Below are 23,397 nucleotides of genomic sequence, written 5' to 3' on the forward strand. Positions count from 1 at the left end.
GGCCGAGAGACGCGCGTGGGTGCTTGGCTTGGCCATGGGATTTGACCTGATCGACACCCACACCGTCCGAGACTGCAATTGCTCTGCCCGGAGACCGCGACCTAACCTTGTGCCACGTGCTATATGTCACGGCCCACTCCATTCCATCAGGGTTAGGTAAAAGTACTAGTACGTGCTAAAGTTTGACACGCACGCTAGTTCGAAAACAAACATCCAATTGCGCGAGTTACGGCTACGGTTACACCGACAATCTGATATGCACATTTCTGAGCGTGTACCGAGTGATTGGTGGACTGCTCTACTACTTTCAGGGTTGGTTTGAAGTGTGTATAAGTTGGATGAAACGAGTAGCGGGGGTGTTTGAAGGAAGGAATTACTTCATGATTTCGAACTAAACCCCAAGAAGTCGCATCCAAACTGTTCCATAAAAGAAACGGATCCGAACTCTTGGAATGATAAGAAAAGCATTTACTGTAGTAATATATGTTATATCATAGCAGCTATTAATGTGAACACTTAAAAAACCTAAATTAGACGTACGAGAGCATGACTCGTAACTAACAAGAAACTTAGTCACATAATATTTATCCATATAAAAATATGTCACTTCTCTTCTAATATAAGAAGAGGAGAGGTTCATATGTTATATATGAAATCATGTGTTGTATTGAAATTATCAATAAAATGAAGTGATATTGGACTATATATTGTGTCTTCTGCGTGTTATTCATTTAAAATTATTGTTTAATTAGTATGTGGTATTGTAATAATTACATCATTTACCACGGTTTTCTCTCTTTTTTCCTCTAGAGAAAAACGGCTTCCTGTCCAACTCGCAAGTTTGAGTTGAGGAAATGATACACCTTCATCGATTCAGATTATACAGCAATGCTTCATCCTGCACTAGGCCAGACAAATCGCATAGTTGCAGCCTTCGCACTGTACCAGACAAACAAAATCCCTTTTTTCTCCATTTTTGTGAAGATGGCTTCAAATCGATTTGGCTGCCCGTTTAGGGAAGCGGCAACCGGTTCTACATGTCTTTGCTGGGTCATAGGATGCAGGGGGGGTTGCTTTAGGATTCGGATGGAATCCGCGCGCGGCCAACGCCTACTACACACACGAGCAGAAGTCGCGCGCGCACGGGAGGCGACGCCAGCTCTGCTCCATCCCCTCTCGCAAGTAGCAATCCGCACATCCACGCGCGGCAGCATTGGGGCTGTCGAGCCGTTGACAGATTGCCTCCTCACGTCGCGTGCCTGACCATCCAATGGGTGGATCCTTCCCACGCGGCCACGCGCAGGCGAGGTCCCTGGCCTTGTGTGCACTGCGCGCCCAACCCCGCATGCGATTTGGCCCCATCCGTGCGTCGTGTCGAGTGGTTCCTGGCGGCAATCCGCGCCGAGTCGATGGCTGTGGCCCGTGGATGTGGACCGTGCAGCTCGCCTGCACTCTGAGCAGCAGGGGCAAGTGCCTGCGCGTAGCACTGGTTCGGCAGGAAATTGTATAGCTTTATTGACGTAAGAAATAGAACATGTGAGGACACTCTGCAGGTTCGTCAATCTGCTGCTGTACATTCTCGGCGCCATTGCGCCAGACTACTACCAACTATCTCAATCGTGTGCATCTTTGCTGCCCGGTACAGATACGCTCGTCCAAACCAAAAATAGAAGCGATACATGATCGAATGAGAGCCCCACAACAAAACCTGTATGAGCTCTGAATCAACTAGAGAAAAAGGAAACAGATCCCGGAACCTATTTACTGAACGAACAAGTGGAGCTAGCAAAAGAATGGGCTCAGACTAGGAAGAACTCCAGGCACGAAAATTGATGTCCCCTGAAATGGTTGCTGTCTTCAGGAGCCAAGACGACTACAGCGACAAAGCGCAAGCTAAAAGAGCTTGAGATCAGACTTCAATTTGCTCTGCTTCCACTTGGGAAGCTTGTTGAATGCCACCCTTGCCATGCCGAACTTCTCTCTGAACTCGGCTGACGATAAGTAGGCCTGGAATCAGTTAATACACTACATGTCATGATCATCCAACAACTCTAGTCAGTATGCGAATGAGAAGTGGAGGATCAATTGCTCACCTCTCGCTTGGTCACATCGATGTCGGGGGTAGGATCTTCAGCTGTGGTTATCAGACGTTCATATGGGTAGATCGTGCGCCCTTCATCACCTTCTTGCTCATTTTCTTTTACATCACCATCGCTCGTGGCACCTTCCTCCTGTATTGCCTTCTCTTGCTCAGGGCTCGCTTAATTTTGCAAAAAAAAAAAAAGAGAGAGGAGAAAGGTAAGATACTGGAATACTTGCTCTCCATGTACTGGCAGAATTGAAACACAAAGAGTTGCATTCTTTGTACCTTTTACCGACTTTGGTATTATACTTTTCATGGGACCTTCAAAAGAACTGGTGAGAGCACTGATAGCTGATAGTTTGGGGGACCGCTTTGACTGATCAGGAGCTCCAGATTTTGGGAAAAGCTTTCTGATAGCAGGCGGAGGAGTGGAAAGGTTCCTGGTACTTGGGTTCTCAAAGGCAGAAGTTAATGCAGTGAAGGCTGGAGATTTTCCTCGAACACGAGGACGTTCTGGACTGGTAGACATGCTTCTCGGACGCTGAGATTTATCTTGTCCCGTACTTCTTCCTGAAAATGCCAGTGTTCGTCGTTTTGGTTTCTGACAAAATGGAGATGTTAAACAACCGAGTCTTTTCTGTACTTGTAGATAGATACGGCTGAACAAAGTATAGATTGAGTTGTTGTAACAAACTAGCTGTAATCTTGTTGTTGGTTGCGGTACTGTTTACCGCCCGACAACTCTATATAAACAGAGGCTCGGCAGTCAGCACAATTGCATGTGCGACAACCCCATATCCTCTCTTGATTTCTCATCTAGGTCAGTGTTTGATTTACAGGAGAGTGTCAGTAAGAGAATTATTTTTAGATATGTCAGAGATTTGTTTTTGGTTATTACCAAGTTCACAAGCAATGGATTTGTATGGTACAGGTAATCACAAGAAAACATTGGAGGCATGTAACTCGACCAGGCATCGAAGCAAAATAACATTAAATGAATACTTGAGATTCTGTCGTTCGAACCATTTGTGGATTTGTAGTTGAATACTACAATTGGTGGCACCTAAAATTATTAAATACATCTGAACAAGGAAAAATTGAAAACGTGCGATTGTAGTGTACTGAGCATACAGCCATGCAACTGAACAAGAAAAATGAAACATCAACCATTGTTTCCACTCAAATGCTGCTTTTATCAACTTTGTAGTTCCTATCTTAACTTTATGGTCAGCATGGTGTTTAGGGCTTTATGCTCATTTATACAGATGATAGTAATAGTTCCATAAATGCTGAAGACCTGAAGTCGAATGGTCGTGTGCATATAAGAACAACTAAGTATGAATACCGAAGAAAGAAAGATTATCTATAAACATAGAGAGATACAGACTAAGACACTCTTCATGAATAAAAGGGCTGTTTAGAGGTAATGAGCCAATAAAAAAGAAGTACTGAGATTCACCAAATATTAGAAGATGATTCGATTGATACTTACATCCGATGATGGAGTTGCTCCACCCTTTACAATGGCAAGCTTCCTCTGGTATGAACTGCCATGCATCTGCAACAAAAACAAAAGTGAATGTGATGCATTTAATATCAAAACTAAAATATGTGGTATTCTTAGGTGTTAATCACATGCACTAATCACACATAGGATAGTAACTGTTGTCAAATACACAGCAAGCAGGTGTAATCCATATCAACTACTTACCAGTGATTTTGTTGAGTCCCAGTTGAAGAACCTGGTAAAAAACTGTGGTTCACAACCTTCTGAAACTCTGAATATTGGTGTTTCTCGGGAGAGATTTTCCATAAGGAAATCAAGCACAAGAAATTTCTGGTAAAGTGGTAGCGAGAAACAAAGTAAGAGATCAAATGCAAAATTTCGAATTCCAATTATGATATACAGAGCAAACTTAATTATTACCTCCCCAATATCCATAGCTTGTGATTTCACTTTGGCATCCACCTCCTGGCCAACCCAAACAAATACATCCGAGCGGCAATCTAGCACGAAAATATCCTCTGTCATCAGATCATCCTGAGTAAAGTGATGTATTTCTTTGACCTGATCAAGCATATTTTGAAAGAAGGGTTGGTATTAGACATGAGACGAGGAACACACTTATCAACGAATCCTCCACATGTTTGTTTTTCTTACCTTTATGTTGCCTTCATGACCGCCCAACGGCAACATTGGTAGCCAAATAGAGAAGGAACAGAAGTGTCAACCAATGTTGACTAGTAGATTCACTGAGGAGATCCTTAGAAAAGTCAAATAAGGTCTTATTTCCGATTACCTTTGGATAGGATGCATGAGAAAAGATGAGGGTCACTTTCACGCTCTCTTCCTACTTTTTGGTTTGAATACTTGGATTTACCACCCAATAGTTCCCAGAATTGGTCTGTTTCTCTCCCCTCTTTTTGTGACCTGGAAGGTAAATTTGGCTGTATAATAAAAAACAGAAGCACGAAGAAAACGTTAGAATAAGGGATACGTATACCAAAGTCAAATCCATTAAAAACCGAATAACATCATTCAAATCCACTGTGATGGTGAGGAGGCTGAAGAGAATAGGGGAGGGGTACAATTGTCCAATAATCATTTCCTTGCCATCTGATCTGGACCCAATGAACACTTATGCACCCAAAAAAAGACACCCAATACATCAAGAACATACTAGAAGACACTCCATAGATCATACACACTAAACATTTGTCAGGGACAATAAATCAATCAAATAGATTTGTCCTCCATTGATGTGCTTGGCTAATTTTTTGTACACCCCCACCACCTAGGCTTGAGTCCTTTTCAACTCGATTTTGGGTGCTTATTTCTTCTTAATGCCTTAATGCAAAACCACCTAGTTCCTCCTAGGTTGGTCTAGTTTTTTTTTTATTTAAAAAAAATAGAATTATCGTGTCCGGCCCCAATACCAATAACCACATATAACTATAAGAATTATATCCTCACACATAGAAATTAAAAAAACATGTGAATTTATTCTGTTTCTTTGGCAGTTAGGGCACATAAATAATATATAATGCAGATATAAGCTCATGTTGCCCTTGGGCATTTCTTCATGGGTCATGACAGACTAACAAGCCCAATTATTCAAACTACATTTTGTGCACAAATATGAAAAACCCTTTGCAGTGTTAATCAGGGCAATATTCACACCTTAATTATATTTTCCGCAATAAAGTACAAAAAATAGTTTGAATTATATTCCGCAATAAGGAAGAATATTCACACCTTAATTACATCAAGCTGCCTCTCAACCAAATCATGATCCAGTGAGGTCGTAAGGTTACCAGTCCATGTGAACACAGTGTTTCCATTGTGTAGAATGTAACAATAAGACGAATTTAACGATGAAGCCACCTAATGAAAAGATGATATATATGAAGCAGCTGATTACGAAGAGTCGAAGATAAGAATTATGCTCTCACATATATCTTTACAAACAGAAGTGTGACTCTGAACATACTGCATCTACTTGAAGTGCTTGCATGTTTTCTGATCCTGAGCCTTGAATACGGAATAGAGCAAGCCCAGCTTCAGAGTAAGTATCATCGTCAATACCATTTTGAGCAACAAAATTCTTGTATCCAGAGCTAAGACCACCCTATATTTGAAAAATCAGACAGAAAAAGAGATGTAACGATGTAACTTTCAAATCAAAGTCAGGTCAGCTCAAGGATATAGACTGTTAAGTTGCAAACCTTAAATACTTGAAAACTCTGAAATATGACAAAGAACTGAAGTGGTTCTTTCCCTTCATAAAGGCGAGCCTGTGTGTAAGCAAGAATAAATTAGAGATTAACATATAATTTAATATATAGAAAATCATTTGATTACCTGGACAGCCTGGAACTTTGCAGCCTGAACCATCTTGCTAGCCAGTGACATTGCTGACACCCTCTCCTCCTGAAAGCAATTAAGATCAATCCATAAGCAAAAACTTTGCATCGAGAACACATAAATTAAAAAAAAAAGATGTAGTAACATCAATCACAAACTCAAGGTATGGAGATGTGGATGAGCCATGAGAACGCCTCCGAACGAATACGTCGGGAGTGATGTTATAGTTTGATTTTAGATGGGATCCGAAAAAGAAAGAGATTATCCGCTAATTTCCCTCCTAATTTCTTCATTTATTTTCCTCAGTAAAACATGTCTTATATCCGTAGCCAGTAACGAGGTGGGAATGTTGGAGGACAAGGATGGATAACAAAAGTGAGTAAATTATTCGAATTTTAGGGGTTTTTATTAGATGGGAGAAGAGTAGGGAAAGAGGTGACGCGGGAACCAACTCGTGTTTTATATAGTAAAGATATACTCGCCAGCGGGACCAGCTTGCGGAGGAGGGCAGGGTGCGGCCGCACCCTATGCTGGCCACCCCTCCTCTCGGGCCATGGACAGGGAGGCGGCAGCCTTGACCCTGGCTGCTGACACCTCCGGGTCAGGCTGCCCATGACAGAATCTCTGTTGACTGATCAATTCAGAAGAGGAAAGCCAACAAGCTTAAGATTGCTGAGCTCCTTTTAGTTCTTACAAACAATTTCACAACAGATTATTCTATTAGTGCCTAGCACCTACGTCCTAGAAGTTTATGTGAATTTAAATTCCTGAGGGTCATAACTAGAGCTGATTTTGTCCCCAGATATTACCTCAACACTCTTCTTCCCAAACCAAGTTCCAATAAGACATTCCTCCTTGTCATCTCCAGTATATGTGTATTGAAAAATGTAGCAATCTCCATTGTAAAATTTTGATTGATCAGGGTGTGACAGAAGAGTCTTGTCATTTCCATTGACACGCCAGACCTGATGCCAAAAATAAAGGAAAATAATTCACCAACAAACTTACACCAAAAGAAAATGGATGAATGCTATGAAATAAAATTTGGTGTATAAACTTGGGTTGGAAGGCAGGCTTCAAAGGAGATGGGAGTAGATAAGATCAATGGTAAATTGAAGTTTCCATTTATTTTTCATGAGTGCGTTTGGGAGGCTAGAATGGAATCTTCAAAAGATACCTAGCAACTCATTAAAAAAAATCCATAATAGTTTTCAGGAATAATACCTGTAAATGACCAGTGCAATCAATATAGGGCTGGGGTTCTTCTTTTACAGGTGCAGCTTTCATCAAGCCCTTAACATCTAATCCTTGACTTTTGAGGAGAGCTGAAACAACGGATGATACGTAAAGCTGTGGCATTTGGATAACCTTCTGGCAATGTGTTCAATTCGAACAGACAAAATTGTAGAAAATAACCTGCAACTTTGCCTCTTCCATCCTCAGATGACAGTTTCAGTTCAGGTGTTGCTGGCCACTCACTAAATTTTGACTTGAACATGACTGTTTCAAATCCTTCAATCACTTTGATAACATGTGATTTTGTTTGGCTACCATCAATGAGAAGTTTCTGTATAGAAGTAAAAGAAACTAAGAACGCACCAAGACAGAATAAACATGAATATGTTTTGAGCATCCAACTAGAAAGATTACTTTTTTCAAAAATAATCATTATGATATGTTAACAAGGTGTTACTTTTGCTGAGCAGTGATTACAACAATAAATGGCCAGGTTTTTTTCTTTTTGAGAGTGAAAAATAACTAGAGTCAGAAAGATGGTATATTAGTATATCCAAGTTACTCCTGCATATTCTAATCATTAGAGACGTCAAGCATGTACAATATTTTTGTATGGATATAATGAACAAACAGAAGCAATTTACGCTAAGAGGAAGATACCTCGGCGGCTTCACTTGCAGCCTTTCTCTCTTGCAAAGAAGTACTTCTGCCCATCCAAACATACATGTCAGCACCACAGTCTAGCAAATAGCATTTGTTTGACTGAAGTAATTCATGAGCCAGGGATTCAAAACTAGTGTTCTCCATCTTTCCTTGGTTAAAACTGAAGAATAAAATAAATTTGACTCAGTAAAAATCATAATTTCAAGAGGAAATTAATCAAATAGATGGCATCATTTATATAGCAAATAATTTATTCTCTTTGACAACTAACACTGAAGTGTTGTGGATATGGGAATAATGATAGTGGATTACCATAGCAATTTGATAACGATTTCTCTGTCTTCCGCATTATCCTCTGAAGATGTCTTCCTTGGAAGCGGCGCAAATCCACCAAACAAACCCCAAAATTCACCAGCTTCGGCATCAGCCATCAACTTTCCATCCTCTAAGAGAAAACTCCAAATTATCATATCATCTTCGTAATTGTGGTTTCGATATTGAAGGCACATTAACATAGTTGCTTACCAACAGCTGCAACTTCACACTTGCCCTCATGGAATGTATCTTTGATATACTGCACAATTTCAAGGGCTTTTGCTCTCTCTTGAATGCATGAGTTGGATCCATTGAATTGGTAAATTTTGGACTCGGTATCCAAAATAAATATGTCGTCGTGATTAAGGGATGAACGAGCAAAAGGAACCTGGTTTGTAAATAGAAAGCAGAATCAAGAAATGGGCAAACCTTAAACAGGAAAAAAAAGATAGCGATTTTGATAGCTTGCCTCTTTAACATGAACAACATGCTTTCCTCTGCACACATATAAGCGAGTAACATGCTCCTGCTCATTAACTTCTACGTGGTTGAACCCAGAAGCTACCCCTCCTGGTTGTGGCATGATACAAGGTCTAAATAATGAGAGAAACTTTTCAGTTTCATTGCCTTGAAATTCCCGGTACTGGACAGCACGCCCTCCAAGGGCAGCATCAAGCTCCACAGTTAAAATTGCAGCAGTTCCAGCCTCATCCTACCAAGAAAAATATTTGGCATTTCCGGATAGCTATTAGTTAACAACAAAAACTGTTCAGTACCCTTAATACAAAATCAAGTGATGCACTGTCAAATGGTTTGAGAAGCTACCTGACTAGTATCTTTACCAAGCCAATAATGGATGTCATGGCGAAAGGAACCATTTTTTAACGCTGTTGTCTGTAGGGAACATGAGGAATAAATATTCAGAGAACTAAACGTTATGCAATCACTGAGATCAACCATAAACAAACTGAGCTATCATGATGACAAGTTTTTGACATAAATGATATCTCGGTATGGACAGTGAAGCATATCATGCACCAATATGATTAGAGATAATTCCTAGTATGTCATTGAAAATTTTCGAAATCCTCAATTTGCCATCGAAAATTTTCTTGTCCCTCATGTGCCACTACTTGAAATTTTCCTTCCCCTGTGTACCATTGCCGTTATAATGGAGCTGACAGCAGTGGTGTGAGGATCGGTAACGTCCTAAGAGGAAAGTGAATTAGGACACTTAGAAACTATTTAGCTCCAAAGACTTCACAAGATAAATCTATCTCAATTTTTATTTAAATATGCTCTAGATTTATCTAGTGTGTCTACTCTACCGATCAAAGCGTTTGCAACCAATCTAAGAAGGTAAATTGCAAGTAAATAAATGCGGAAACATAAATAAAGTAGAGAGAGCAAACTTGACATAAGGATTTTTCCCGTGGTATCTATGGTATAAATGACATCCCTAGTCCATGTTGGAGCTCCACCAAGAATATGCTCCCGGTCGACACCCGATCACGGCTATTGAACCACCAAGTCACAAAGACAAGACCTCAACCTGGATGAGCCACCAAGGCAAGGCCTAACCACAAGCTTCTCTTTTGGTCCCTTGCCGCCGTGATCACTTCAGAGCTTGATTTAGGGTCTCCGCGTCCCCGTACATGTGTCTTGCCGCCGCTCCACACCAAGTCGGAAGGTCAACAAGTTGCCGGCGAGTCACCAAGACTCCAAGGTGCCGACGTACCTCTCGGTACAAAGTTAGATCATTTCTTGATTCACTCTCTAGGCAGCAATCACCTAGCAACACTCTCTCTAAATTTATAAGCACTAATCACTTACTAATCTTGTGTTTAATCGTCTTGGATGATCAATTTAAGCACTTTGATAACTTGAATATCTTCTCATATGTATATGGACTTCTCTGGACTCCAGCCCCTTCAAATGACTGAGTGAAGGGGTATTTGTAGCCTCAAACCTGCGGAGTAGCCGTTGCTCCAACGGCTCAACTTTACTGTGAACACCGGATGATCCGGTGACAACAGTAGTATAAACGCCGGACCATCACGGGTGTGTACATCAGTGGATACTAGCCGTTAGAACTCCACTCAAACTTCTTCTGAACACCGTATTCTCAGGTGTATACTCAAATCCATCACCAGACCTTCCAGTGAGGTATCTTGAGCCATCCGACTCTTTGCACCTTCTCCGTGTAAATTGCTCCAGTGAAGTCTCCGGTGTGCATCTCTTCATCAACAGACCATCCGGTGAGTTATCCTGAGCCAAACCGCACATTTGCAGCCTCTCTGTGTAAAATGTTCTGGTGCATTCATTCGGTGTTCATTTCATTCACACCGGACCATCCAGTGAGTTAAACTTTCTCTTCTTTTTCCTAGAAATACTCCGATGCAACTATCTCTATGATCACCGGACTATCCGGTGACTTCATCCTTCTTCTTTTTCAACAGTTGCATCCTCTCTGGTAGGAATGCCCCGGTGAGATCATCCATTGTGCACAAGCCAAACACCGTATTATCCGGTCAACTAACCACCACTCTTCAGCACTTGTAACTCTCTCTACAAGAATAACTCTAGTGTATATCTTCCGCTGATCACCAGATCATCCGGTGGGTTGTTCCACTTTACCTTATAAGCAAAAACACTCCGGTGAGTACACGGGTCTTAACACCGAACTATCCAGTGCCTTCTTTCTCCTCTGCTGAGAATACTCCGATGATTATAGCATTCAGTACACCGGACCATCTGGTGAGAACAAATCTTCTAGGACTTCTTCAATTCAACCAAATTTTATCCCGATTGCGGTAGCTTCTTTATATATTGTATCCATGAGACCTACTAACATATATTTTTGATAAACATGTTAGTCCTATTGACTATATTGTCATTAATCACTAAAATCACAATCATAACCTAATAGGGCTATTTGCACTACAAGTGACACACAGGGAAAGAGAAATTTAGTTTTTTCATCCCCTGTGTGCCATTAGAATTAACAATAGCGTTATGACAGAAGTGGCATACAGGGTAAGGACAATTTCAAGTAGTGGCACATGAGGGACGAGAATTTTTTTGTGGTAGATCGAGGATTTTGACAACTTTCGATGGCATATAGGGAATTGTCTCATGTGATTAAGGGATTCATCATATGATATAATAATGAGAAATAGACAAAGAAAACAAAGAAAATATTTTTTCACAGATTTATCAGGGCCTCTAAACTTTTGTTTCAAGCTGGACCAAATCTTTTACCATTCGCAATTATATATGATGCACCAATAATCTTCCAACAGAAAAACAGACATGCGTACCAAGGCATTAGTACTTTCATACCTTCAAGATGATATATGAATCACCAATGTAAAATTTTCCATATGAAGGTGTCGGCACAGGAACTGGCTTAAAATTCTCTATACGCCATATCTCCAGACCACTAAAATCAAATTAAGGATTACAATGCATGTACAAGGGACTCTTACGAACAACAAGAGTGCAGGGGGTACAAGTCTAGGTAAATGATGAAGAGTAACTTTGAAAGGTTAGCATCAGTGTTTGCTCGACCTTTACTTCAACTAAATCGCTATTTCTGTTTAGTTTGGTCTTCAAAACAAATTCTGTTTAGTTCACTCACCCTCTAATACAATGACTAATTTTCGCCCCTTGTAGAGCTGAACAATAACATCATGATAGTTTTATAGTTCATTTCAGTGACAGTTCCACTGTATTATACATTTAATCATAAAAACTTATGGCTACTGGCATATACAGAAGTTGAAGACATTAGAATACCTATTACACGTACTGTACATCATTTTCGAAACGTTATTGGTGATCCACTATCATGTGAAACTTTTAGCAGCATATCAAAGAACAATCAGGCATAGCAAGCGGCAATCACTACGCAAGATCAATGAAAAAACAACTAAGTGCTACTTAACAGGTTAACTTACAAACAGTTTTTTTTTTAGAAAGGAAGCATAGCTTCTAGTTTCATTAATGAAACCAAAATACAAAAACACATAAACCTGTGTCTATTGTTTGCCGAGAATAACCAGTGTGTGTAAGTTCTCTATATTTCTCAAAATAACCATCACCCACACTAATAAGCCGCTTGCTGTTACTGTGTTACAAACAACTGGCATGTACACTTGTATTTGTCTAAGAGAATTATCCTATGGTCTCAAAATGCATTTCAATGAGATCTTTGTTGCCAGGCCATGAAGAAATGCTATAATGCAGTCAGGGAAGCAAGCGAAAGGATACTCCTTTTGGCCAGCTCCGCGGAAGGCCGGGTCCAAATCCTTCATCGAAACTGACATAGTGGATGTAGCTAAAGAACCCTTCCTGATCTCGTATCAAAGGAATGCCAACATTCTGCTGCAAACAAGAAACAAAAACGACCGCTCGTGTTAGCACAGCGTGAAAGCCGAATTCGAAGGGGTTATAGAAAACCGCATTGAAAGGCCAAAAAAAAAGGAGGACGGATTCTGACCAGCTTTGCTCCCTTAGGCTCGTGTGTTGTTCTTGTCGACGGAGTTGGGGAATTCTTGGGTGAGAGAACCATCCGGAGAGAGGTGAGGGGAGGGGGCGAAGTGGATGACTATCCGCGAAAAACGGGTTCGGGAGAAAGAAAAGGTAAAGCGCGAGCAGAGTACGCATGCCTCCTTTCCCTCCGGCCGCTTCAGGCCATCTGGAGGGGAGTTGCATCGAGAGGTACTTATACTAAAATAAAACCAGTTTTTATTGTCACTAGGATGAGTAAAATGTTTAGTGTGTAGCGATCAGGTTCAACTTATAGACCGTTACTGCGATAGGTTCAACTTTCCGATGGTTACCGTTCGAAAATCATGATAACCGTGCTTACCGTTCCACGCCGATAATAGAAACCGATCAATTTTTAAATTTTATTTAAAAAAATCAAAAAAATCAAAAAAATTTAAAAACTGAAGACAATTCTAAAACCTTCTGTGATTTTTTTTTCAAAAATAATGTCGTTTGCATCATATTCTATAAGGAGAAAGTTTGAAAAAAAAGAAAAAAGTTAAAACGTGCAGCTCATTTATTAACTTCTATTTTTAAAAAAAAGCTTAACATGTAAACACATATTTTTTTACAGAGTATTTTAAAAATATCTTTAAAATTAGTTTTACTTTATTTAAAGTTTTATTAATTTCTCCATAATTTTTACAAAGTTCACCAGTATAGTGTGAATATGTTAAGAAACAGTATTGTAATTAACTTTTTCATGTTTACCATTATTTTTTCTACATAAAGCATAGTATAAATAAAAGTGGTTTCACTAATTTTGGAGGTGTGATGATTTATTATGAATTAATCTAGTTGTAACAAATTTACACAATCCTACATGTAACAATAGCTATTTCATATGTTCAAGTATTTTTAAAAGACATAGTATCATGTAAGAAGACTAAAAGAATTAGTTTCATGATTCTTAGATTAACAAAAAGTAATGTATGCAGTTAACTTGGTTTAGCAAATATATTTTTCTCATAAAAAAATATTCAACTTTTTATGAGTATAAATATGTTAATCATATAGATCATGTTACAAGAAAACCAAAAAATTTGTTTCACTTGATTTAAAGCTCGGATGAATTAGTTATTGATTTTACAAGACTAAGTTTTTTTTGGTTTTTTTTTTAACTTCACTGAAATTTAAGAAAATCACTCGATAAATCGCTAAAACTGAATGGTTACCGACGAATTCAAGCAATTAACGACAATGCAAAAAATGCGGAAAATATGCTCGATAAATCGACAAATACGCTCGGTAACCGTAGCAAACCGAGTGGTTACCGTTTGGTCGATTCGGTCCAAATTCTCGCCGAATTTTAAATTTGACCGAGTGAATTTTAAGCAAATTATTGCCGAATTTCGAGCAATTATCACGATAACCGTGATTTTTCAATTACCCCCGGATCTCTGTTTTCGTGCCTAAACGGTTTTGTAACCCCGGTAGCGAAGATGACTCGTCAAACACTGTACATGTAACTAACATAAAAAAAAATTACACCAAGCAAGCAATTAAATATGAAAAGTGTTTGCATCGGAGAGATGTGTTTTTATGTTGGTGCATGCATATAAGCATTTTTGGTACCAGAGCATGAACAATGCTATATATTTATAGCTATGTGTTTAAGAAAATAGAGTATTAAATATCTACATAAAAATTATAATTTTCAATACAAACAAATGTTACATGTGCTTACTAATAGTTAACTGTCTTATTAGCACTAATATAAATAGTGGTATTTAAGTAAGTACATTATCTTCGGTCTAAGCACATGTGCTAGTATAGTTAAAAAAAACTCTATAAGCATCTCCTCTAAACACTCGTGTTAAATGCTCTAAAGATGTAAACACCACCGTTGGTTTGGCTTCCTTTTTTTTTTTTTTTTTGAAGTGGAAAGAAATTCCATTAACCGTTGGTTTGGCTTTGAATCGGTTCCATCTCAACGGAGGGGATGGACTGATGCTTTTTTATTAAGCAATTGTTCTACAACAGCTAGCTATTTTATTTAGTGATTTCAGTCGAGTTTGAGGCCGCCAGATTTGCTATATGATTCGTGCTCTGCCTTGGGCTGATTAGTTTTTGGGCTAACTGGTTTCCCTTCATGGGCCTGATTCGTGTGTGTATTGAGTTTTTTTTTATAGCAGGTGCATGATTCCTCGGCCTGATTTGTGCTTTGTGGGCTATGTTATCTTTTTGTACCTGAATTCCACGTTTGTCCAATCACTAAAAAAACTCCAGATGAAATAATCATCGTGGTGAAGACAATTTAATTATTACCTACCATAACATGTGTTGTTTTTTAATTAAACGCTGATGGGATACCATGACGAGGGAGAAAGCATCCCGCAACTGGAGGACATGCTGCCCCCAGAGGCCGCACAATGATCTGAAGGTGGTTCACATGACTGGAGTATATGGCTACCAGAGTCTGCTTGATCTTGCTCTGTATATTTCTCGAAATGCCAAGGTGCTCGAGCGTATGGTCATCGATTCAATGGCGAAGAACTTGTTAGAATTATTGGCATCCTTACTATTTTGTAATCACTTTATCAATCAGAATGAAGTACAAACAGCATCGAAAATGCCACATGTGAAAAAAGAATATATCAAAGTATGTCAAATTACGTGGTAAAGCATCTAAAAGCTCATCCGAACAACAGTCATGCATACGGCTGCTGTAGCATACGCAGCAGGAGCGGCAACGTGAGTTGTACAGCGACAGCATGCTCCGTGTAGCTGCTGTTGTCGACGCATGCATACGGCGGTTGCAACTTTATATTCTTGATTTCCTTCCGCAAGAGACAACGAAAAAAATGAAACAATCTTTCCAACACGCGTTCCGGTAATCTGCACCCTCACATGCCGATGCCGATCGAATCGATCGCTTGATTCGCTTCTACTCTACGGCAACCCACACTCGCTGGGGTAGCCATCTGGGAACCTCTTGGAGTCACTGCAGTAGTTGTAAATCGTGTACTTGTCCTGCGCCTCCCTCAGCTGCTGCTGCTGCTGCTGCTGCTGCTTCATGTCGTCGAGTCCCGCTCCGCCGTCGAACCAGTCGCCGCCGAACGGGTCCTGGCCGCACACCAACGAGTACCGGCTCGGCTCGCAGCCGTAGGCGTGGTAGTTCCGGAAGTAGGCGACGAACGGCGCCTGCGACCAGTCCAGTCTTGACGCGCTCGCCCTGCGTCGCCCAGTCGTCGGTGTTCCAGAGGACGCCGTAAAGCCTCAACGGGAAGGGGACGCCGGCGTCCCAGTGGTTCTTGAACTGCCGCATCGCCATGTTGTCGACCAGGATCCTGAAACTCAGCTCAATGTTTTCAGCAACGTGCAACGCTCTGACACGTCACAAACTTGAACAGTTCAGTATTCAGCAGTGTAGTGCAGAAGAATAAAGACGGGCTTACAAGATCTGGCCTGGATTCCAGACGATGGAGTAGGTCCACCTCCTTGTATCCCCAGCTGAAATTACGCGACCACATCTGGGAAGGAATCCGGATAGCACATCGATCTTCTCTCATGCATACATGCATGCATCGGCACTGCTACCTACTCCCTGCCCTTTTCCCCGATTATTCTTCTCGAGCAGATCAGAACAACAAAAGAAAAGAGCAGTCATCCGGATCCGAATCCTCTGATGTTAATATCACAATAATTTTGTCGCTAACACGTGAATTCAACCTCACATGTCAGCAACGGTACAATGTTAGAGGATCCTCATCCCCTTCGGTCCCTCCACCAAGGACGCGACGCCAAACCAACCGAAGCCATTGCCTCTCTGTCTCTCACATCGCTCTCCCTCAAATGCGCAGGGGTCTGCACAGGATGAGAGTGCCGTTGCCCGCGCCCAAACCAACCTGCGCCGCGTGAAGCCGCGCTGATACACACCGCCACGCATGGCCACCGCCGATGTACACATCTCCACCGGCGCATCGCTCAGCCGTGTGCTCCTCGCGAGTCCGTTTTGCTACTTCCCAGAGCGCCTTGGTCATGGTCACTCCACCGGCTCGACCTCTTCGAGATTTCTTGTCTCCGATTGGACGGGGCGACAGGAGTATAGATGCACAAATTTGAGTATACATTTGCCAATCCCGAAATTTAAAAATAAAGAAATAAAAAAATCCTACATATTGTTGAGGCCGATGGGATCGTTTCGGCCCGACCGCCCGAGTATGGCACGGTGTGGCATGGCACGGGAGCTTTTTAATTTTTATATTTAAAAAATAAAAATTATAAAAATAGATGTCCGTTTGAAACAATTGAGAAAAGAGGCTATTGTCACTTATCCAACAGACGATAGATTTTGAAAAATAAATCTATTGCACTTTCAACAAGCGATATGTTAAAAAAAATTATGTTGCATCGTTCTCAAAATTCAAAATATTATTGAAATAGTTATAAAAATATTTGAAAAAAAGTATAGTGTAAAAGATACTATTGACCGAATATAAGACCGCACAAGCGAAAGTAAAAGTTGATATTATGATTAATTACTCGTATAAAGATAATTTTGTGACACTAATAAATAGATACGACTATATAAACAGATGTACTGCATCCACCAATACAACCACCAAACAGAACTCATTTCAAAATTATACGTATCCAGCAAGACACGACAAATTCATAAAACCAAACACACCCGCCCAGTCTCGTCAGCACACATCCGCGTTTTGCGCCAGTGGTCTAGTAACGTTGCCGGTCAGGATTCGCTTTTAGTGCAGTTACTGAACTTGTTCTATTGGTGCTGCAATGACCACACTACTGAACTTGCTCGAGTACAAACCACTGCTTTCACGAATCTTGTGCAATCAAATGAGCAACAGTATTACATACACATGTATATATGTTCTGTTACATAAAAGAATGGATCGGTATAAAAATGAAAGAGGCCAATGCTATACGTATAATCTGTCCTACGACTCTAATCGACTTTGCAATCAAAGCGCATCGACGTTTGGTTGGTCTCTACGCCATGTAGCACTCGGGCGGGTAGCCCTGCGGGAACCTCTTGGTGTCCGTGCAGTAGTCGTACACCATGTAGTTGTCCCGCGCCCACTTCATCGCCTGCTGCGCCGTCGCGTCCATCGCCTGGCCGTACCCGGACCCCACGGCCGCCGCCGGCGAGGCGTCCGCGGCGGTGAAGTTGCGGTACTGCGCCACGAACGGCGCCTGCGACCAGTCCGTCTTGACGAGGCCGCCCTGCGTGGCCCAGTCCTCGGCGTCCCACAGGCTCCCGTACAGCCGCATCCGCTGCGACGACGGGTACGGCACGCCCTGGCCCGCGTGGTTCTTGAACTCCCGGATCGGCGTCCCGTCCACGAGCACGCTGCATGCGCACAGTCAATTGTCAGCTCGGTGTCCATGGGTGAATCGGATCGGTCAGGAGAGGTTCGTCGATGGGATTCTGCTGCTGGTACTTACACGACGTGCTGCTCAGTCCACTCGATGGAGTAGGTGTGGAAGTCGGTGGTCGGGTCGAACCAGAGGTGGAACTGCTGCTCTTTGCCGCCGGTGCCGTTGGCGAAGACGTTGGTGTGGAGCGTGTACGGCTGGCCGGTCACGTTGCCCAGGAACTCGAGGTCGATCTCGTCGTGGACCTCCCATGGCCCCTCCGACATGAACTGCGCAAACATTCAGAAACCCATCGTCAGCTTGAACCAAAGATTGTGCATTGCCAAAAGGTGCGAGCAAGAGCAATCGAGAAGGCTGGGTGTCTTACGTAGCAAGTGGTGACCGTGCCCGCGGAGTTGTTGGGGATGAGCTTGATCTGCAGGTCGACGCGCGCGAAGAGGTACGTGTCCTTGCAGCGGAACCCCGAGCCGGAGGTGTGGTCCAGCGACAGCGTCAGGACCTGGCCGTCGGGAGAGACGCTACCGCGTCCGTTGCCCCACGTCACCTCCAGGCCGTCGTCGATCCTCCCCGCCGCCGCCAACGCCGGCACGCCAACGCAGAGCCCAAGAAGCAGCACCAGCACGCAAGCCCTAGAGCTAAAACTGAAAGCCATCGCCGTTGCTCAGGTCTTGCACCGGCTTGTCCAGAGAGAGTTGCAAGGTGAGAGAGATCGATGGTGTTGTAGTGACCGGTGTGTGGCCGAGGCTTATATAGAGTCCGGGGGGCGAGCGGTTGGGAGGATGGAATGAATTGATCGAGGCCGCAGCATAGCACAGACAGTGCGGAGCGCAGCGGCGAGGCGCATGTTCGCGTCTGGTTCCGGGAGTCGGGCTGGCGATGCGCGGAGGACAGCGGGGCTGCTGTGCCGGTGGCTGTGCGAGCGCGACTACGTGAGACGACGCTGGGACACCGTACTTTCTTTGGTGAGAAAACAAACGCGGGGACATGACAAAGGGACACGCGGTTTTTCTGAATTCGGATCGTGTTCCTTTCGCAGTGTCGTGCAGCTGAATGCCAGACGCCCGGACGCAGCCACCCGATTGAATGCTACGCGGCACGGCTGCCAACTGTAAGCCGCGAGCAGATTTCACGCGTGGCCAAAATGCGACGGAGCTAGACTGATCGGAATATCGGATCAACTCCTAGTAGTACCCTTTTTTGTGGGGTAGGGGTGGGGAAATTCTTGTCGATACGGTCATGTGGGTTTCGAGTTTCATAGGTTTACAGGGATGTATCAGTTGTAATTGACAGGTGGTGTAGGATGAAGAATGGTAATTAGAAGAAAATGAATAGGTATTTTATCGATTTCTTTTAAATAGAAGATTTTTTTTCCTTTTATCACTTAACATACCTCAAAAACTAATAACGAAAGTAAAATCGGAGAAAATCAAGTTGCTAAAGAAATATAAAAAAACACATAGCTCTCGTGGATGTTTATGAACTCTAAGTTCTATTGAAACTTATCTCACGGATCATCGCTACCAAAGATAACAATTTGAGAAAAGAAACCCTCGAAGCAAAGAAATGATCACTGATAGAAGAAATTCTTCAAGTTGATGATCTAAAGGTAGGAGAATTCAAGACCCACTTGTATACATATGTATATGAATTTTATGTCTCTGGCACCCATAAGAATAATTTCCCAAGACAAAAAATTTCAGCTCAACATCCGAAACAAAAATACAACGAAAAAGAGAAAAATTTGCAAATTTACAGAGAAACCAATAGAGAAAAATTAGAATGATGTGAATACAAGCATAAGAGTAAACACTAATTTTATTTCTTGCAGAGGTCAGTCCTATTTTAAGCGGATTAAAAAAAATCGAGCACAGCTCTCATTTAATAAATAAGCTAAGCACTCATCTTCATCTCCTCTAAAACCTTAACACAAAGTTCTTACATAAATGACTCAAGGGGCTCAAGTGCCTGATTTAAATGGCTCAACTAGCCACCCCTCTATCTATAGCTTAGTTTTTTTAACCTCTAAGTTTACTAGCTTGTTCACAAATACCCCTTTCTAATAATACACTTAGCTTGTTTCTAAAACATATCATTAAGAGTATTTTGGTCTATTTTTTCCTCCATCCATCGAACGACCTTAATGCCTTCATAACTTAGCTTCACCTCAATGCAAGTTTCACGATGATGACATGTGCACTTCTATCCTTCTCACGGTTTTGAGGCCAAACCGCGAAACCCCTTGCACGCTTCACAAAACATGACTCATTGCCACTTGTTTGACCTTAAGCAAGCATTCCGATGTCGACCCGTGCACTCCGTTTTTGTGATCTTGATCACCGGTAAGTCTCTCTCACTCTTGATCCCTTGAGCCACCTTGTCACTTGTACCGGCATTCCCTTCTCTTGACTTTGTCAACACGTCGTCTTCATCCATTTTCTTATACTTTGCTTCACCTTTATATGGACAGCTAGGATCACTTTTGACTCCGCTCAACCTCCTCGATTGTCCGGCATCAAGCACCATGCTTGTCCGTCGACCGTAAAGTTGCATCCATCGTCTACACAACATAAGACAAGCAAACATACATCTCTAATAACATATAACTCCACCTGCAGTTAGTCCAAATAGACATGTATATACATCAGTTCAAAGCACATCTCAGAAAAATTGTGACCACCGGATGATCCGACGCACACTCCTCCTGAGTGCCAGACCATTCGGCGTGTAAAACTCAGCAAACCCCTCTGTCCGAAATTCTCTTCTGCAAGAAATAGTCCGTGATCCTTAATCATCTCTGGAAAAATTAGTCTGGCACTTATATTTCTTAATCCCCAAACCATCCGGCACATATAAGTCCACCAGAACCGATTTGCAACCTCTCTACAAGAAAAGCTCACGTGTTGACTGATGCACAACGCCGGATATTCGGTGTGTACTTCAAGTTTTTCCTTCGGCTTAAAATACTTCGGCTTGTACTCTGTTTGAACGCTGGACCGTTCGACATGTATATTTTTCTAGACCCAGAGACAAACATGCAGCTCAATTTTCTCTGCAACTTTAGTTAACTATGATTATAATTTCAGTACATCTACATGCATTTACAATCCAAAAATCATCAAACAAAATTAACACACTTGTCAGTCACTCATCACATATAAACCGATGCATATTTCCACTTGTTTTCTCAATCTTCCCTCTGATAAGTGCATAGAAAACCCTTAAAGTATAAATATTTTAGTTTAAAGAAATCCAATAAGAGAAGCTCATCAAAGTGACAAAAAAAACTCGAGAAGTAAAAAAATATCACTTGGTATAAGAAGATTGCAAAAACTCTAAGAGAGGTAACGACACGTCAAAAACCTCAAAATCCCAATAAAAAACATAAATGCTCCCTCTTGACAAATGCACATTTTTCACATATTTTCTCCCCCTTTTATCATGCAAGATTATTCTTCATAGCTTAGTGCATATATTTCTCCCCCTTTGACACTACAAACATTAAAGACAAAACACCATGCAATGCATGAATATGCGATCCTAATGAACTTGTATAAGTATACCACAAAGCATTTGTAAATTCTGGAAACATCAAAGTGCTATGAAAAGTAGAATATAGAGCTCACAAACGCACAAAGACGCAACAAGATATAGTGTCATAAGAACATAAAACTAGACAAGCTAAACGGAAGAATTATTAGCGCATTTAAGTTCATATAACCGAATCATATTAAAAATGACCACCACATAAGCATACACTCGTGCCGAGGAAATACAAGTATTAAGAACTAATAAACTTCAATCGCAAATAAACAAAGATGTAATATTAAGTCACATTTCTTTGTTTTTTTTATCCTCAAATTTCCTCTTATCAAGTAATGTATCATGCGTCTGGTATGAAAAATACCTTGAGGCTTCAAGACAACCGTATTAGATTATATTTTGCACAAGAAACTTGATTTCTTAATATTATTTAAATTTACACAAATCATCAAATTTTCACATGATCAAGTCAAGTAGTGTATTTGCGACATAATGAACACATGTTTCTCTAAGGTTCTATCATGAGCTACCTCAATATGCCCTTCACCGCTTGGTGGTGAGATGTTCTTGGTGACGCTTGAAAGCGGACACACAAATGAGATAACGAAGTGGAGTTGCCGTTAGGTATAGGAGGGAACCAATCATGCTGATGTACTCTCGCTGGTCTACTTTCTCATCATTTTCATCCGAATCAAGCACGGTCGAGGTAGCCATCGGTGTCGTCAGGGGCTTTGCATCGCTCATATCAAATTTCTTCAGCAAATTCTTGATGTACTTTGTGTGGTGGACGAATATACCTTACTTGCATTACTTGATTTGCAGTCCAAAGAAGAAGTTGAGCTCACCCATAATCAACATTTCAAATTTCATGCTCACAGTATCTCATTACCCTTTCATTGAGGTCAACGATCATCATCTATGTAGGGTGTCGCCACTGACTATGTTGAGAGGCTTCGCGCTGCGAGATGACCCCACTCCTCAACCACCGCTGGTGCGGGCTCGAAAACAACTAAAGTAAAAGTAGATATTGTAGGACCATCTGCCGGTATAGAAGAAGCAGGAGCTAGCTTTGGAACATGTGTGATGGAAGGAAGTAGTGCATCATCCTCATCATCACCGAGAGCTGGAAGGTCGTCATCTACGAAGATGCTTTCGCCAATCTATTGGTCACTTGCACACTCAAAAGTAGAACTAGCACACGGGGTTGATTAATAAAAAATCACATCACAGGATTCTATGATGGTGTTAGTGTCAAAATTATAAACTCTACAAGAATAACCATAAAGGGAATACCCCAAAAAAATCCATCGGAAGAACGCAACTCGAATTTGTCAAAATTGTCATGCTTCAGAATAAAACATCGATAACCAAAAACTCTCAAATATGAAACATTCGAATTCCTCTCAAAGTGTAACTTATAAGAAGTTAAATTCAAAATCGAGTGCAAGAAAATCATATTAGAGATATAACAAGTTATGCTAATAGCCTCTATCCAAAACTTTGTAGGAGTCATATACTCATCGAGCATCGTTCTAACTATCTCCACTAAAGTACAATTCTTGCTCTCAAACATGCCATCCTGCTGAGTAACGCGTGAGACAGAAAATTGATGCTCAATACTATATTCAAGATAGAAAGCATAAAAAAGATGGTTCTTGAACTCAGTGTTAATATCAATATGAATTGTTTTCAATGCACCATGGTTTTACTTGAACAATCTCAAAGTCAAGCTCTAAAAGTATAAAAACACTTTATCTTTACTAAAAAAAGAAGACTTAAGAGTAGTAAAAGAAATCAT

General features: G+C 41.3%; 2 protein-coding genes across 4 annotated transcripts; both read right to left on the reverse strand.

The window, feature by feature from the left end:
* Positions 1 to 1,498: 1,498 nt before the first annotated feature.
* LOC133924915 (villin-4-like) lies at positions 1,499 to 12,552 on the reverse strand. 3 transcript variants are annotated; one of them, XM_062370652.1, is made up of 22 exons: positions 12,435 to 12,552; positions 11,505 to 11,604; positions 8,988 to 9,056; positions 8,632 to 8,874; positions 8,373 to 8,550; positions 8,160 to 8,292; positions 7,845 to 8,007; positions 7,365 to 7,515; positions 7,173 to 7,273; positions 6,758 to 6,913; positions 5,946 to 6,014; positions 5,810 to 5,878; positions 5,575 to 5,712; positions 5,340 to 5,468; positions 4,384 to 4,531; positions 4,245 to 4,255; positions 4,011 to 4,151; positions 3,795 to 3,920; positions 3,576 to 3,641; positions 2,369 to 2,684; positions 2,094 to 2,260; positions 1,499 to 2,007 (listed from the first exon to the last, which is right to left on the reverse strand). In XM_062370652.1, the coding sequence occupies exons 1-22, from the start codon at positions 12,488 to 12,490 to the stop codon at positions 1,894 to 1,896; spliced, it is 2,844 nt and encodes a 947-aa protein (XP_062226636.1). In that variant the 5' UTR covers positions 12,491 to 12,552; the 3' UTR covers positions 1,499 to 1,893. The 3 variants fall into 3 exon arrangements, with proteins under 3 accessions (XP_062226636.1, XP_062226637.1, XP_062226638.1); XM_062370653.1 differs by lacking the exon at positions 4,245 to 4,255 and having other exon boundaries at positions 4,011 to 4,090; XM_062370654.1 differs by lacking the exons at positions 1,499 to 2,007; positions 2,094 to 2,260 and having other exon boundaries at positions 2,420 to 2,653.
* Positions 12,553 to 17,496: 4,944 nt separating this feature from the next.
* Positions 17,497 to 18,796, reverse strand: LOC133924917 (xyloglucan endotransglucosylase/hydrolase protein 24-like). Its single transcript, XM_062370656.1, has 3 exons — positions 18,427 to 18,796; positions 18,129 to 18,328; positions 17,497 to 18,033 (listed from the first exon to the last, which is right to left on the reverse strand). Exons 1-3 carry the CDS (start codon positions 18,709 to 18,711, stop codon positions 17,673 to 17,675), a joined length of 846 nt encoding a protein of 281 aa, XP_062226640.1. The 5' UTR covers positions 18,712 to 18,796; the 3' UTR covers positions 17,497 to 17,672.
* Positions 18,797 to 23,397: the final 4,601 nt, after the last annotated feature.

The sequence above is a fragment of the Phragmites australis genome, chromosome 7, assembly GCF_958298935.1.
Source record: "Phragmites australis chromosome 7, lpPhrAust1.1, whole genome shotgun sequence".
Taxonomy (NCBI): domain Eukaryota; kingdom Viridiplantae; phylum Streptophyta; class Magnoliopsida; order Poales; family Poaceae; genus Phragmites; species Phragmites australis.